Source organism: Heterodontus francisci, chromosome 1, assembly GCF_036365525.1.
Source record: "Heterodontus francisci isolate sHetFra1 chromosome 1, sHetFra1.hap1, whole genome shotgun sequence".
Taxonomy (NCBI): Eukaryota; Metazoa; Chordata; class Chondrichthyes; order Heterodontiformes; family Heterodontidae; genus Heterodontus; species Heterodontus francisci.
Genome location: NC_090371.1, coordinates 204,516,421 through 204,531,389, shown reverse-complemented (window position 1 = coordinate 204,531,389; position 14,969 = coordinate 204,516,421). Strand labels below are relative to the sequence as shown.

At 47.9% G+C, this 14,969-nt stretch overlaps 1 protein-coding gene across 1 annotated transcript in view; it reads right to left on the bottom strand.

Moving 5' to 3' along the window:
- The window catches only part of dchs2 (dachsous cadherin-related 2), a 205,687-nt gene that overhangs the window by 38,010 nt on the left and 152,708 nt on the right, over window positions 1-14,969 (bottom strand). The window contains exons 16-17 of the mRNA XM_068032733.1: window positions 5,348-5,461; window positions 4,171-4,382 (exon numbers count right to left, since the gene is read on the bottom strand). Coding sequence (XP_067888834.1) covers window positions 4,171-4,382; window positions 5,348-5,461 — 326 coding nt within the window. The remainder of the gene's footprint in view (window positions 1-4,170; window positions 4,383-5,347; window positions 5,462-14,969) is intronic.

Genomic DNA, 14,969 nt, shown 5'->3' with positions numbered 1-14,969 from the left:
CCAGGGAGTGGAGTTTGTGCAACGGTGTTTGTGGGTGGGAGGTGTGTGTCGAAGACAATGGGAGGGGAATGGTATGCTTTCCCTGTGTCAGGTTTGGAGGCGAGGGGAGCATTTAATTGGGCGGGATATTGGTGGGGAGGGGGACCCCACCATCTTCCTGCCTCCACCCAAATTAAGTCCAGGAAAGGAAGGCCTGTGAATGTCCTTCCTGCCCCACGGCCAATGAGGCCCTTAAGTGGGCAATTAATGCTAATGGTATTAACCCAGCGGTGGGTGGGCCTGTCGCCACAAGGGGAGCATGGCAAGCAACCCTGTACAGGTTGGGGACCCAGCATCAGGAAGGGGGCGGGGTTTAAAAGCCACCCTCTATCGTTGCTGCTGACCCCCCAAAATACCCTCACCCGTGATCCTCGCCCAGCAAAGCCCCTCCCGCCCTGACTTACATGTGGCCTGGGTGCAGTACCTCCAGTGGGTCCAGTATCTGCAGCAGCCATCGCCTCTGCGTTGGTACTGCTCAGTTAAAGAGCTTTGTTTGCTTGCTGTATCGAACCTTTTGCTGAGTCCATTAGGAAGGATGCGGGCATAAGAGGAGTGACAATCCCAGGAAGTGGAGGCACTCAGGTCAAAGCCTCCATGTACATGGATGACATCGCCATCTTCTGCTCGGATCCGCTGTCCGTTCGCAGACTGATGAGCATCTGCGACCATTTCGAAATGGCCTCAGGAGCCAAAGTAAATCGCAGAAAGATCGAGGCCATGTTCTTTGGGAACAGGACCGACCGATCGTTGTCCCCTTCACTGTCAGGTCAGACTACCTGAAGGTGCTGGGGATATGGTTCGGAAGGGCCGGGGCTTGCGCCAAAACCTGGAAGGAGTGTGTAGCCATGGTACACTATAAACTGAGCATGTGGGAGCAGCGTTCTCACTCCATTGTGGTTAAGAACCTGGTCACCAGGTGTGAGGCACCCATGTTATGTATGTGGCGCAGGTCTGGCCCATACTCCACTCCTGTGACGTGGCGGTGACTGAGATGTAAATGGACCAGGTCCTGAGGAACATGATGTTCAAACCTCTGGATAAAGGTGGAAAAACGTACCCAACGTAGCCCTCATCCTGATGACACCTTCGTGTCAAGCTGTGCGTGGAGCCCCAGTACGTGAACACCAAGTGTCATTATGTGCTGAGGTTCTATCTGTCCCCAGTGTTGCGAACGATGGGTCTGGCCAAATTGCCGCGGAACGCTCCATCCAGCTAGATCATGCCATATAACCTATTGTTCGTGGAAAAGTTAGTGCAGAAAAACACTTTTGACCACTCGTCTATCAGGCAGTGGTCTGCACAGAATGTCCTCAAGGCCCTAAGGGAAAAGGAGATGCTGGATCCTGTCAGATGGCTCCCCGAGCAGTCTGCCAAAGTAATTTGACAGAATGCCTCATCACCAGAACAAGCACCAAGACGTAGCTTGGTTGGTGGTGAGAAGGGCCCTCCCCGTCAGATCCTTCCTGCATACCTGGAATCTCAGCCTCCGCAAGCTGCCCTCGAGGTGGTTGTGGTGGATAAGAGACTCCTTCTGGAATGTGTCCTTGCAAAGTAGGTGTGGAAAGAGATGCATTGGTTTTTGTCGCAGTTCATCCCAAGCAGCTCTTTAACACAGGAGTCTGTGCTCTACGGGCTGTTCCCAGGGACGCACACCGAGATAAACATCAACTGCTGCTGGAGGACCATCAATTCGGTGAAAGACGTACTTTGGTCTGCCCGAAACTTGCTGGTCTTCCAGTGCAAAGGTTGTTCAACATGTGCTGCAGACTGGCACATTTCAAGGTCCAGGACTACGTGCTGAAGGACGCACTAAAGCTTGGGGCAGCCGCCGCAAAGGCTCAATGGGGAAAGACCACTGTGTAAGGTCCTCCCGCCAAAGTGAACCGAGGGGCTGGACCCATGGAAACCCCTCGGGCTGTATACACCAAATATGGTTTTGCTGTAAAATGTACATGGTATGTAAAATGGAATGGCAGGGTTGTGAGGCAACTCACTCCTGCATTGAAGAAAACTGATTTCCTCTGCACTTTCTGGAATGTCAACCTTGGTGCTGTTTTGCAATATATTTTTTTTTACAGATTTTAATGAATAAAGTATATTTTGGGGGGAGAAAAATGCTGATGGACTCTGATTGGCCAAAAGCTCTCAGAGGGTGGGACATCCGTTGCTGGGGTCCTTAATCCCGGGGAGAGCCGCCGCTGTCCACTTAAGTGCCTAACTGGCATGTAATTCGGAGGCCCTTCCCCAGAGAAGGCAACGAGAGGCTCTCGTCGGCTCTTTAGCTGGTGGTCGATACCCCCATTACCAAGATAATAGCTTCAGTCCCCTTCCCAATATTTAATTGGAGGAAATTTTTTGTCATCCAGTACCGAATGTCAGACAAGCAGTTGGACTATTTAGAGGCGTGGGAGGGTCAAGAGAGATGATGGTGAAGCACGGCTGGTATCATCAGCGTACATGGGGAAACTGATGTGTTTTTGAATGATGTCACCACGGGGCAGCGAGTAGATGAGAAATAGGAGGGGGCCAAAGGATAGATCCTTGGGGTGCACCAGAGGTGACGGTGCAGGAATGGCAAGAGAAGCCATTAATATCGATTCTCTGGATATGATTAGAAATATAAGATTGGAACCAGGCGAGTGCAGTTCTATTATGCTGGACGACAGTGGAGATGCATTGGAGGTGGATGTTGTGATTAACTGTGTCAAAGGCTGCAGGCAGGTCGAGAAGGATGAGAAGAGATAGTTAATATTTGTCACAGTCACACAGGATGTAATTTGTGGTTTTGATAAGAGCCGCTTTGATACTGTGACAGGGGTGGAAACCTGATTGGAGGGATTCAAACAATAGCGTTCCAGGAAACATGGGTATGAATTTGGGAAGCAACAACGCATTCAAGGACTTTGGAGAGGAAAGGGAGGCTGGAGACAATATTTATGGATGAGGAAGCTACTTGGGTCCATCTTAATTCATCTAATCAGAATGATTCTATATTCTCCTCACTGGGGCATTTAAGTGTTCTTTTTAAAGTGATTTCAGAATTTTCGCCTCCATTACACTTTCTGGAAGTTCATTCCCTGTATTTTATCACAGTTTGTGTGAACTTCTTGATTTCAGTCCTAAATTAAAATCATAGAAATTTTATGGCACAGAAAGAAGCCATTTGGCCCAATGTGCCTGCGCAGGCCAAAAGAGCCACCCAATCTAATCCCATTTTCCAGCATTTGGTCCTTTCACAAACTTCAACCTGCACTCTTGCAGTTCAATTTAAAGTAATTTGTGGGATAGGGCATGCGTTATATATCTCTTCCATTGTTTCCACACATTTCCATTGAAGTTAATGGAAATGAAAATCAGGAAAGGCATATAATAGCCAGGTAATCCACTATCATCCATTTTACACCATCACCCAAATTTAAAATTACCCACATATTTCTAATTTATGCCAACAGATTTAGCTTCCTGTTGGCAGCATGAAGGTGGAAAAATTACTCCTCGAGTCCCATCTTAACATCGTTCAGTTACCTTTGCAGTATTTTAATGTATCTGAATTGCATTTTCTTATTTCATCACCATCATCTGAAGAATCCAAAGTTCTGACTTTTCACAGGGTTGCTTCCAATTTCCTGCTGTAACTTTGGTAAGAGATTAATGGAACCTTCAGAGAACTGGTGTAAACAGCAATATAGTAATCTGTGTCTTTTACTGGAGGCGGGTTTGGGAGCTGCATTCTGGATTCCACTGACCTTCTGCCAAAGTTAATAGCAGGAGATCAGGACAACCCCCATGAAGATTCAGGGCCCAGATCTCTGCTGTAGTGTCATGTGAGTATATATATGTTATTGCAGCCTCAAATAACTTCTGAATCTCATGCAAATTTTCCAGTCTTTTCATTTCTACTTCTAATTTAGCTGCTGTCTTTTTAAGCTGATTCAGTTGCTTACATTTGAGTCAAGTGCTGAAGCCTGTAACTTCGCGAACATCTGACTGTATCTTGGACGGATTGATCAAATTGACCAGTTATTTAGTCTTTTAATTGTCTATTTTCTTGTAAATTTGCAAAGAATTGTGCACCTCTTCACTGTTTGATAATCTCTTTCTAGTCATACATGATCATGAGATAAACCTTACCTGCATGACATATGTATTACAGGTTTGGCTCTCCCATATTGATGTTTTATAATGATTTTGTTCAAAATGTGGTTGGTTATCATTTACATCTTCAATTATAATTGTTAACTGGCTGTGTGCTGTATGATGGTTATTTTCTGCCAACAATACCAAATGCATCTTAGTTCTGACTTCATAATCCAGAAATTTGGAACCTTTTACCACAATCTCACCTGAAAGAAGAAATAAAGGTTCATAACATATTCAGGTATGTGTAATAAATTATTTTTAGTTATGATCAGCTACCAAAGAAAGGTATTTTCCTAAACTGTTCCAACAAAGCTCAATACAAGTTTAAGGAACATTACTTCATCCTTCTGCTAGGTACTGTGAAGCCCTGCGGTGTGAACAATGTCTTTAGTAACACCAGATCATAACTAGATCCTCCATTTTCTTTACAGCAGGTGGCGATTGTGATATGGGGTCAGTCTAGCGGCAAAGGCAAAGGAGAGGCAAGCTAACAACTGGAGTGGTGATCTTGGGTAGTAATTGTTTCGGGCCCATTTTCATGCATATAGCCAGCACAGTCAGACAGCACGCATCCCAAGCAAGAGGCAAAGGCTCATTCGAAATTAGGCTTCAGGCCTCACTTACATAATCTGCCAGAAGCAGCTCGCCCATTTCAAAAGGATCAATTTCAAGCCGCTTGCATCGCTGACTTTTTTTTAATCTGTTCGTGGGATGTGGGCGTTGCTGGCTCGGCCAGCATTTATTGCTCATCCCTAATTGCCCTTGAGAAGCTGGTCGTGAACTGCCTTCTTGAACCACTGCAGTCCATGTGGGGTAGGTACACCAACAGTGCTGTTAGGAAGGGAGTTCCAGGATTTTGACCCAGTGACAGAGAAGGAACGATGATATAGTTCCAAGTCAGGATGGTGTGTGGCTTGGAGGGGAACTTGTAGGTGGTGGTGTTCATATGTCCTTGTCCTTCTAGGTGGTAGAGGCCACGAGTTTGGAAGGTGCTGTTGAATGAGCCTTGTTGAGTTGCTGTAGTGCATCTTGTAGATGGTACATACTGCTACATCAATTTCCTGATGGACGGGTTGGGTTAAAATTGCCACTCATATCAGATTTAGCACAAAATATTCACATGTATTGTATGCAAAACTGTGGGCTAAACACAAGTAATTTATCTTACCGGTATGTGAATCTATGTGGAATGCTCCATTTTCATTCCCACTAAAAATGCTGTACATGACTAGCGTTCCAGTTGTGCTGTAGTCTTGAGCTACGACAGTCAATACTATTGTGCCTATACAATGAAAGAACAATTACTGCAACAAAAATGATGGAATAGTGGAATTGGTTGCTCAGCATATAACTTGTATAATTTATAATTATGTCAAATTTTCTTAAAACAGTGACTTTCAAATACAACCAAGAATACGCCCTCCCCTACCTGACAAAGGGCTTACATCAGTTTTATTAGGTGGAGGATGATGTACACATGCAACCGTGCCAGATTTTCACACAATGTAACACAGAACCCAGAATTATAAAAGGTAGTACCAGCACTGTAGAAATGTTGCAGCCCATCTAGTACTGAATTGCTTTCTAGAGGAAAAGTTGTACTTGATAGTGCCTGCATCATGAAATGAGCAATGCCTGTGTAGCATACAGGAAAACCTGGTATGACAAAAAAATGTTAGTAGAAAATTCTCAGCACTCCAATTATGACATTGTGTTAAAGCTCCCCCTTGTGACCAAATCACTGGGTGATTAATAACATGCCTCTAATATGAACTAAGATTAGACAATAAGGGCTAAATTATATGAGTGCGCCACACATCATGGCAACGCACTCGGATCTTGACGGCGTGCCCAGTGCATCGGCTGACACTGAGCCCCCGCTATATTACACGCAGAGGCTCATCAACATAGCAGCAACGCCCGGCCCACCCCCCAAATTACATGGGGCAGCAGGACATCCGGCAGAGTGATGGACGCCGGCACAGCTGATGGTCACATGCTGTGGCCCTACTTAAAGGGCAGCCAGCACATCAACTATGCTTGCACCTAAAGAGGAGACAGAAGCAAGCAGCAGTTCGACTGCAGAGATCGCTCCATCAGTGAAAAGAGAAATTTACCTGCATGGAGACAGAGAGGCGTGGCAGAGTGGCACCACGATTCAGTAATGCCTCCCTGACCGTTCTTCTTCAGGCTGTGCAGGCAAGGCGGGAGGTCCTCTTCCCCAGCGATGGCAGCAAGAGGCCCTCCCACCTGACCAAGACAGCCTAGCTGGAGGTGGCAGAGGAGGTCAGTAGCCGTGGGGCCATCTGCCCCAATTGGGTGCAGTGCCATAAAAGGATGAACGACCTGCTAAGAACCGCAAGAGTAAGTGCCAATTCATATCAGGGCTCCACTCAAACTGAGTGGCACATGCATGCCACTACCAAGCCAAAGAAAGGGAGGTTGGGCAGGGAGGAAAGAAGTGATATGAATGGTGCAATGTACGACAGAACTTACCCTTGTCTAGTGCTCAGAAAATGGCACCTACATGAGTGGCTAACTCAGTAGTCCCCACCTTTGTGGCCAGCACCCCTCTTTTGACACGTGTCGTGCTGTTGAAATGCCATCCGTAATATCTGCCTCCTTGCTCCTCCAGGTGAAGAGTGCCCACAATTTGAGGGAGGCTACCCGCATCGGTGGAGGTCCAGCAGATATCCAAAGGCTCACAGGCACTGAGGAGGAGGTCCTGGAGTTAGCAGCAAGTCAGTTGCCATGCTCATAGACATCGGGGTCCATGGTGAACATATTTCCAATTGATATGAACAATGATCAATGTGGAATTTCGGTTCTGTGATGCAATGCTCTTCTAATTGTGAAATGTGCTACATCAAGGCTGACAATGTCCTCTTGTCTTCCAAGTGAAAGCTTAGAGTCAACCCCGGCTGCGCGGGTGACCTCCCACACCTTGGAGGAAGAGCCAGTCTCCGAGGAAGCAGCGTCCCATGACGCTAACGCACCTTCCACCAGCACAAATAGAGTCACCCCGATGGGTATCCATTCAGTCTTAAGAGTGTGGGTCACAATCTGGTGAGAGCACTGCACATCCGCCTGAGCCTCTGACTGAGGCTGAGACAGCTGAGGCCCCTGACAGTCAGAGAGCTGTGAGTGGCCAGGTCCATGCTGAGCCCCAGGCTACTGATGACCCTCTGCTGTCAGCAGCACACAGCAGGCGGAGATGCTACAGGCCATTTGCAGCCTTGAGCGGACAATGGGGGAGTCCATCCAGGCCAGAATAGCTGCCATGTCCCAGGCATATGAGTGCCTGGCGTCATCCATTGAGGCAGCGGCAGCCCTCGGTGAGTCAGAATCAATTAAAACATGCTGACCTGCAATCCCTCGCTGTTGCTGTGACATCCATTCAGCACCAGCTAGGCAAGAGAGGGACCAGGGGCCTGGAGACTGTTCCTGCCCCTGGTCCTTCCCAGGACAGCAGAGGGGTTCATTTGAACCCTGAGATGGAGGAGGCGAGCTAGCGCGCTATATCTGGGGTCTCCCCTCAAGGTGATTCCAATGTGGACACCAGCCCCTCCACCCCTCTGCTGTGAGTCAATCTCCAGCAGCCACAACAGCTGAGTAGAGTTCTGTGATGACGCAGGATTCCCCCAGCCAACCGGGACCCTCCAAGCCTCGTGCACGCAGAGGGCAACCGCCAAAGTCATCCACAGCCAAAGGGCAATCAGATCAGCAGCCTTCCTCCAGTCAGGCTGCTAGCGCTGAGGTTGCACCGAGAAGGAGCACCTGTAAGTGTTTTAAGAAATCACACTGACACAAATGGGAATGCACGGGTGTCACTGCAATGTAAATATGTTTTTCACCAACATGTGTGTCCTTTTTCCTGTGTGAAAGATGTGTGCCAGCATTTTCCGCTGATGTCTCATCCCTTTTCATCGTTGGCCCTTCAGGAAAGCCAATGTATGCAATAACATCATTGCTGTACCACCATTACTCATGTGAGTCTCCACGGATACAGTGACATGGACAATGGCTCAATCTGCTGCTGCCTCTAATGGTAAGCCACTGCCGTGCATCCCTAGCTTGCTGCCCGCCCTGCATGTGGAGCCTGGGTGCCCTCCCATGTGCCTTTCCTGTTGTAATTCCTCAGCGTCCTTATAGTCCGAGGAGGAATCCTGCTGACATCTCTCCTCATCATGCTAGGCCTGCCCCTTATTGGGTGCTTAGTTGTTCAGAGCATAGCGAGCAGCAAAGAAAGGAGTTGCTCATTGTGGCTCGTAGTACAGGGCATCACCCTATCCACCCAGGCATTGGAAGTGCATTTTCATCATGCCGATCGCCTGCTCAATGGTGGCTCTTGTTGCTCCGTGGCTTGCGTTCCATCTCTCCTCTGCAGCAGTGTTGGGGTCTCCCACTGGTGTCAGGAGCCATGTCTGCAAGTATCCCTTGTCTCCAAGAAGCCACCCCTCCATCTGAGTTAGTTCAGTGAACAGCAACGGCAGCTGGGACTGGCGCAGGATCCAGGCGTCATGGCAGCTGCCTGAGAAGCGGGCATGGATTTGCAAGAAGTGTCTCTGGTGATCACATATCAGCTGTACCTAGATTGAGAGGAATCCCTTAATGGTAAAGTTATGCAGCTGGTAGCCTGGCGAAAGACCTGATGGCCACATGGGTGCAGTCTATGACCCCTTGTACCTTTGGTTATACGACAATGGTACCGAAACCGATGGCCCTCTGGGCCTGGCTGTTAGGGTCCATCCTGAAGTGGACATACTCACTGACCCTCCTGTACAGGACATCGGTGACCTCCCTGATACAGCGGTGCACTGCTAACTGTGTGACCCCCACAAAGGTCTCCGGTTGACCCCTTAAATGCTGCACAGGCGTCAAGGTTAAGAGCCACTGTCACTATGACTACCACAGGTATTGGATGTGCACCGAAGCCCGTGGGCTGGAGGTCACCATTGAGCAGAGTGGAGAGATGTGTCACCACCTCTCTAGACATAGAAAGACAGAAAATAGGAGTAGGAGTAGGCCATTCAGCCCTTCGAGCCTGCTCTGCCATTCATTATGATCATGACTGATCATCCAACCCAGTAGCCTGTTCCCGCTTTCGCCCCATACCCTTTGATCCCTTTAGACTCAAGAGCTATATCTAACTCCCTCTTGAAAACATACAATGTTTTGGCCTCAACTGCTTTCTGTGGTAGCGAATTCCACAGGTTCACCACTCTCTGGGTGAAGTAATCTCTCCTCATCTCAGTCCTGAAAGGTTTATCCCATATCCTTAGACTATGACCCCTGGTTCTGGACTCCCCCACCATCAGGAACATCCTTCCTGCATCTACCCTGTCAAGTCCTGTTAGAATTTTATAGGTTTCTATGAGATCCCCCCTCACTCTTCTGAACTCCAACGAATATAATCCTAACTGACTCAATCTCTCCTCATACGCCAGTCCCACCATCCCAGGAATCAGTCTGGTAAACCTTTGCTGCACTCCCTCTATAGCAAGAACATCCTTCCTCAGATAAGGAGACCAAAACTGCACACAATATTCCAGGTGTGGCCTCACGAAAGCCCTGTATAATTGCAGCAAGACATCCCTACTCCTATACTGGAATCCTCTTGCTATGAAGGCCAACATACCATTTGCCTTTTTTACCGCCTGTTGCACCTGCATGCTTACCTTCAGCGACTGGTGCTACCTCACATTTATCCACATTATACTGCATCGGCCATGCATTAGCCCACTCACTCAACTTGTCCAAATCACCCTGAAGCCTCTCTGCATCCTCCTTACAACTCATCCTCCCACCCAGTTTAGTGTCATCTGCAAATTTGGAGATATTACATTTAGTTCCCTCATCTAAATCATTAATGTATATTGTGAATAGCTGGTGTCCTAGCACCGATCGCTGCGGTACCCCACTAGTCACTGCCTGCCATTTGGAAAACGACCCATTTATCCCTACTCTTTGTTTCCTGTCCGCCAACCAATTTTCTATCCATCGCAATACACTACCCCCAATCCCATGCGCTTTAATTTTACAAGCTAATCTCTTATTTGGGACTGTCGAAAGCCTTCTGAAAGTCCAAATAAACCACATCCACTGGCTCCCCCTCATCAACTCTACTAGTTACATCCTCCAAGAATTCTAATAGATTTGTCAAGCATGATTTCCCTTTCGTAAATCCATGCTGACTCTGCCCAATTCTACCACTGTTCTCTAAGTGCTCTGCTATAAAATCTTTGATAATGGACTCTAGAATTTTCCCCACGACTGATGTCAGGCTGACTGGTCTATAATTCCCTGCTTTCTCTCTATCTCACTTTTAAATAGTGGGGTTACATTAGCTACCCTCCAATCTGTAGGAACTGTTCCAGAGTCTATAGAATTTTGAAAGATGACCACCAATGCTCCACTATTTCTAGGGCCACTTCCTTAAGTACTCTGGAATGCATACCATCAGGTCCTGGGGGATTTATGGGCCTTCAATCCCATCAATTTCCCCAACACCATTTCTCTACTAATACTGATTTCCTTCAGTTCCTCCCTCTCACTAATCCCTGTGTTCCCCAACATTTCTGGTATGATATTTGTGTCCCCCTTTGTGAAGACAGAACCAAAGTATGCATTTAGTTGGTCAGCCATTTCTTTGTTCCCCACAATAAATTCCCCTGTTTCTGACTGTAAGGGACCTACATTTGTCTTCACCAATCTTTTTCTCTTCACATACCTATAGAAATTTTTACAGTCAGTTTTTGTGTTCCCCGCAAGCTTGCTCTCATACTCTATTTTCCCCTTCTTAGTCAATCCCTTGGTCCTTCTTGGCTGAATTCTAAACTGCTTCCAATCCTCAGGTCTGTTATTTTTCCTGGCAAATTTATATGCCTCTTCCTTGGATCTAATGCTATCTCTAATTTCCCTTGCTAAGCCATGGTTTGGCTACCTTTTCTGTATATGCGCAGTCGCCTGTAACACTGGCACTCTGACATCCGCTGGTATGTCATATCGGATCTGTAGATGCTTGACGTTCAATAATAGTGAGCTCACCTTGGGGGCTGCTGCTCAAAACCAGGGGCCTGTACGTGGGCTGCACCTGCCTGTAGGTTTTGCTTGCGGCGCATATGGATCCTCAGAAGAAGCGGATCACAAAATCTAGGATGAGCCATACCCATTTCCATGTGTTACGACCAGGCAAGAAAGGTGTCTAGGGGTCTTTTACTGTCTTCACATGCTCTTATTGTTACAGGGTTTAATTTTAAACACACTGTGTTTTGAACTCCCCATTTGTGAATCCTTGTTTGCAGCTTTCCAATTATAAGGCAAAGAAATGAGCACAAGCAGGCCTTCTTAAAAGTGAAATTTATTAAACCTTAAACTCTAATATGGTTAACGCCGACGGATATTCGACGCGCCCACACTAGCATGCACCCGCGATACACACATGCAAATAGGGACAGAAAAGAGCAGAAATAAAATAAAATGGAGGGGTTGGAGGCAGTCTCTAAAGGGGCTTTCTTGTTACTATTTCTATGTTTCCACCTCGTAGAGTCCTTGATTGTAGACAGCTCTTACTTTTCGTTGGGGCCCGGTGTTCTTCTTAAACCTTTTTCACTCTAGGAGACTTTTCTCTCATGGTGTTCATATGTCTTCAATGATTTCTGAAGCTGGTGAGAGCGAGATAAAAGCAGACAGGAGAGAGGTGTTCTCAGTATAGGAGCTAACAGCCTTCTGATTTCAAATTCCTTGTTGGAGGCTCAAATTCAAAAAACTCCAACAGTCAGTCAGTCATGTGATCAAACTGGCCCGACCACGTCGGTCTGTGTATTCGGCCATCTTAGTAGTTAACCTGGAATGCTAGCCTTTCCACCTTCAACATCTGGTAATTAAAAGTCCATTGTGGATTAAATTGGAGCAGGGAGCAGCCTCTTTGTTCTTTGAAGTACTGTCTGTGGATATGCTTATGTCTCTCTCCAGCCAAAGTTTCCAATTGTTTTTTAAAGCAAGTTCTCTCTTCACCATCAGCAGTTTAAAATCAGTGTTCAAGTGACAAAATTAATTTTCCTCATTCTTGGCAGGTGGTGGGGTGGGGGGGGGGCGGGGGCTTGCCTGACATATGTGATAAATAAAGGTACATCCTTCACTGATTCGAAGGTTCCCAACAAGGCAGGCATTGTTGTTGACGGGTACATCAGGTGCTTTCATGGATCGGCATAGCATTACCCATCTTAGCTCACACTACAAAATGGCACAGCATGACCACATAAAGATTCTACCAACTGCATCGATTGCCCCCACCAGCCAGATAACCTTTACACTCCAACTGTTTCTGGCACCTCCTCACACACAGGGTGCCTAGAGTGCCATTGCTCCTTCATACACAAACAATGGCGCAGAACAGAGACGGTATACAGAGGGAGGGTACACAGTACCTCCCTTCATGCCTGCAAAGCTTTGCCTTCAGTAATCCCATTCACCCTCCCACCTCCCATTCAGTATGCAGAGTTGAGACCCCGGTATATCCAGACTTAACTGCACTATGAGTGAGTACTCCTATTTCTGATGTCCTGTCGACTTTTCATATTCGTGAGCGGGATGGCACGTGACAGCCGCACATTCAGCAAGAAATGCGGAAGTATCGAGCAACAGGTGGCGGGATGCACAATCAGGAAAGGTAAGTAGCAGTTGACATATGGTAATTAGGTGCCACCGCCAAGCGGCGGAGGGGGGCTGCACTGAGGTCCTGCCTCCGCTGGTAAAATGCAGTGGGGCCATCTCGGTGTGGGGGGTCGAGGTGGGCCCCCCCTTCATAACCCCCAACGTCGAGGGGCTGATAAAATTCAGCCTTAAATGTCTAAAGCTAGTAAAATTATCTACAACTAGTATATATTTGTGCGCATACAATAAAAGGATGGGTTGGTTGAGAAGTTAACACTTTAAAAATCTCAAACCCGATCCCAAATCACCCACTTCCGGGATTGATGGAGGCAGGACAAGGGACAGGCAGCTAATTTCTCCCAGGAGGCGGACTGGCCAATTAAATATTTTGAGGAGGTTGTCAACTTTTGCTCTGGGGAAATCCAGCAGCTGAAGAGAGGCAAGGACAGCTTCGGGGAGAAGATAAATGCTTCCCCCAGGCCCCCAAGCTCCATCCCCACCCCGCTTACAATCCCCCCTATACTAGGGTTGGGGAGCAGACACCCCTCCTGCAAACCACCCACCCATGCTCCCACTAGCAGCAGCAGGTGACTTATCGGAGACTGCAGCCTGCTCCCTGCCCAACTAGAAGCCAAGCTTGCCGATCAGGCTGACTTCTGGGCTGGAATCCTTTCAAAGAAAAACTACATACATTAAAACTCCGCAGCATCAAGGGAAAAGCCTTCTGGGTTTCCCAACAGAAACTCGGCCAGTCGCGCCTACACTATCCGCCCTTGTCAAGATCAAGACCAATATATCTCAAGCATATGAAATATATGTGAAATAGCTGATGTAACAGTGAGTATATACATTTTCTTCGTTATCAATGTCTTCCAAGCACTGCGTGTGGTCTCAATTGCTCACAAAGGTGATGCATCTTGGGCTGGTGATATTAACAATATTTGACCAGCGAACAGCCATCTTTGCTGGTACATGTCTCAGCAAATATCACTATTGCTGTTACAAATGGAAAAAGACACTTTGAGAGATGTCTTGTGTAGCTGGTGCCACAACCATGGATTAGTTCTTCTGTAAATGGTTGATGACCCCTTCAAGGATATGATCTTTCGAAGTCATAAAACTTCTGTTCATTCAGGATCTTACCTTTCCTAGCCTTTTGTATATGGTCTTCTGACTTGCTTTAACTGGCAGGAAAGCCAGGTAAAGGCCTGAGTTAAAGGGCTGGATTTTATATCGGTGGCGGGTGTCCAGGCAACGGGCCGGCAGGCAAGGTGGGGGAGCCCTGCTTCGGCCCTCTATCGGACCCCCAGACAAATTAAACGGCGGGCAGGCAATTGACAAACAACTGTCAGGAAACTGTCCCTTGAAGGGACAAAATCCTGGCCCAAGAGCTGCCAGCCAATTGGAGGGCCAGCAGTGCCATCAGGAGTGGTGGTCACTGCCGCTACTGCAGGAGACCTGGAGCAGCGCTGGTGCAGAAGACCCCAGGCCAAGGGAAGTGTGGTCAGGGTTGCCAAGGACAGTCAGGCAGGCCCCAGCTATGGGGTGGGCGGGGTGGTTAGTGAGGGTGGGGATGGGTCTTGCCACGGGGGTGACCATCACCACTGGAGAGCGGGGGGGCTTCTGTGGGCCATAGATTGCCCCCAGACGAGAGAACCCCCCCCCCACCCCCAAGCTCCCAGGAGGCTGCCAGGTTTCACCTAGTGGTGTCTCCATGTGGCGGCAGGCCAGTGGACATGGGAGGCAGTCCTTCAGTGACCACGGTGCCTGCTACAGACAAAATGGCATGAGGGCAGGACAATGTTAGGCCCAACGCCACCCTACACCATTTTGTGTGCCCCCCGACCACACCACCCACCCCCACGAACGCCTCCCAGCTCATCTCCAAACGCCCAATAAAATCCAGCCCAAAATATCACTGGGGTCTGATGAAGGGCATTGATTGCAATGTGCATTTTTAAAGAAGGACCGCACTGACTCTGCTACCCACCCAGAAGGCTGCATAAATATTGCACGTGGCTTGATGGCAGATAAGTAACCTGGGCGCTTTTAACTGCTCACCACACGGTTTCCACAAAGCTCCCTGCTCCATAAGCACTATGACAGAGGTATCTAGCATGTTTCTAGGATATGGA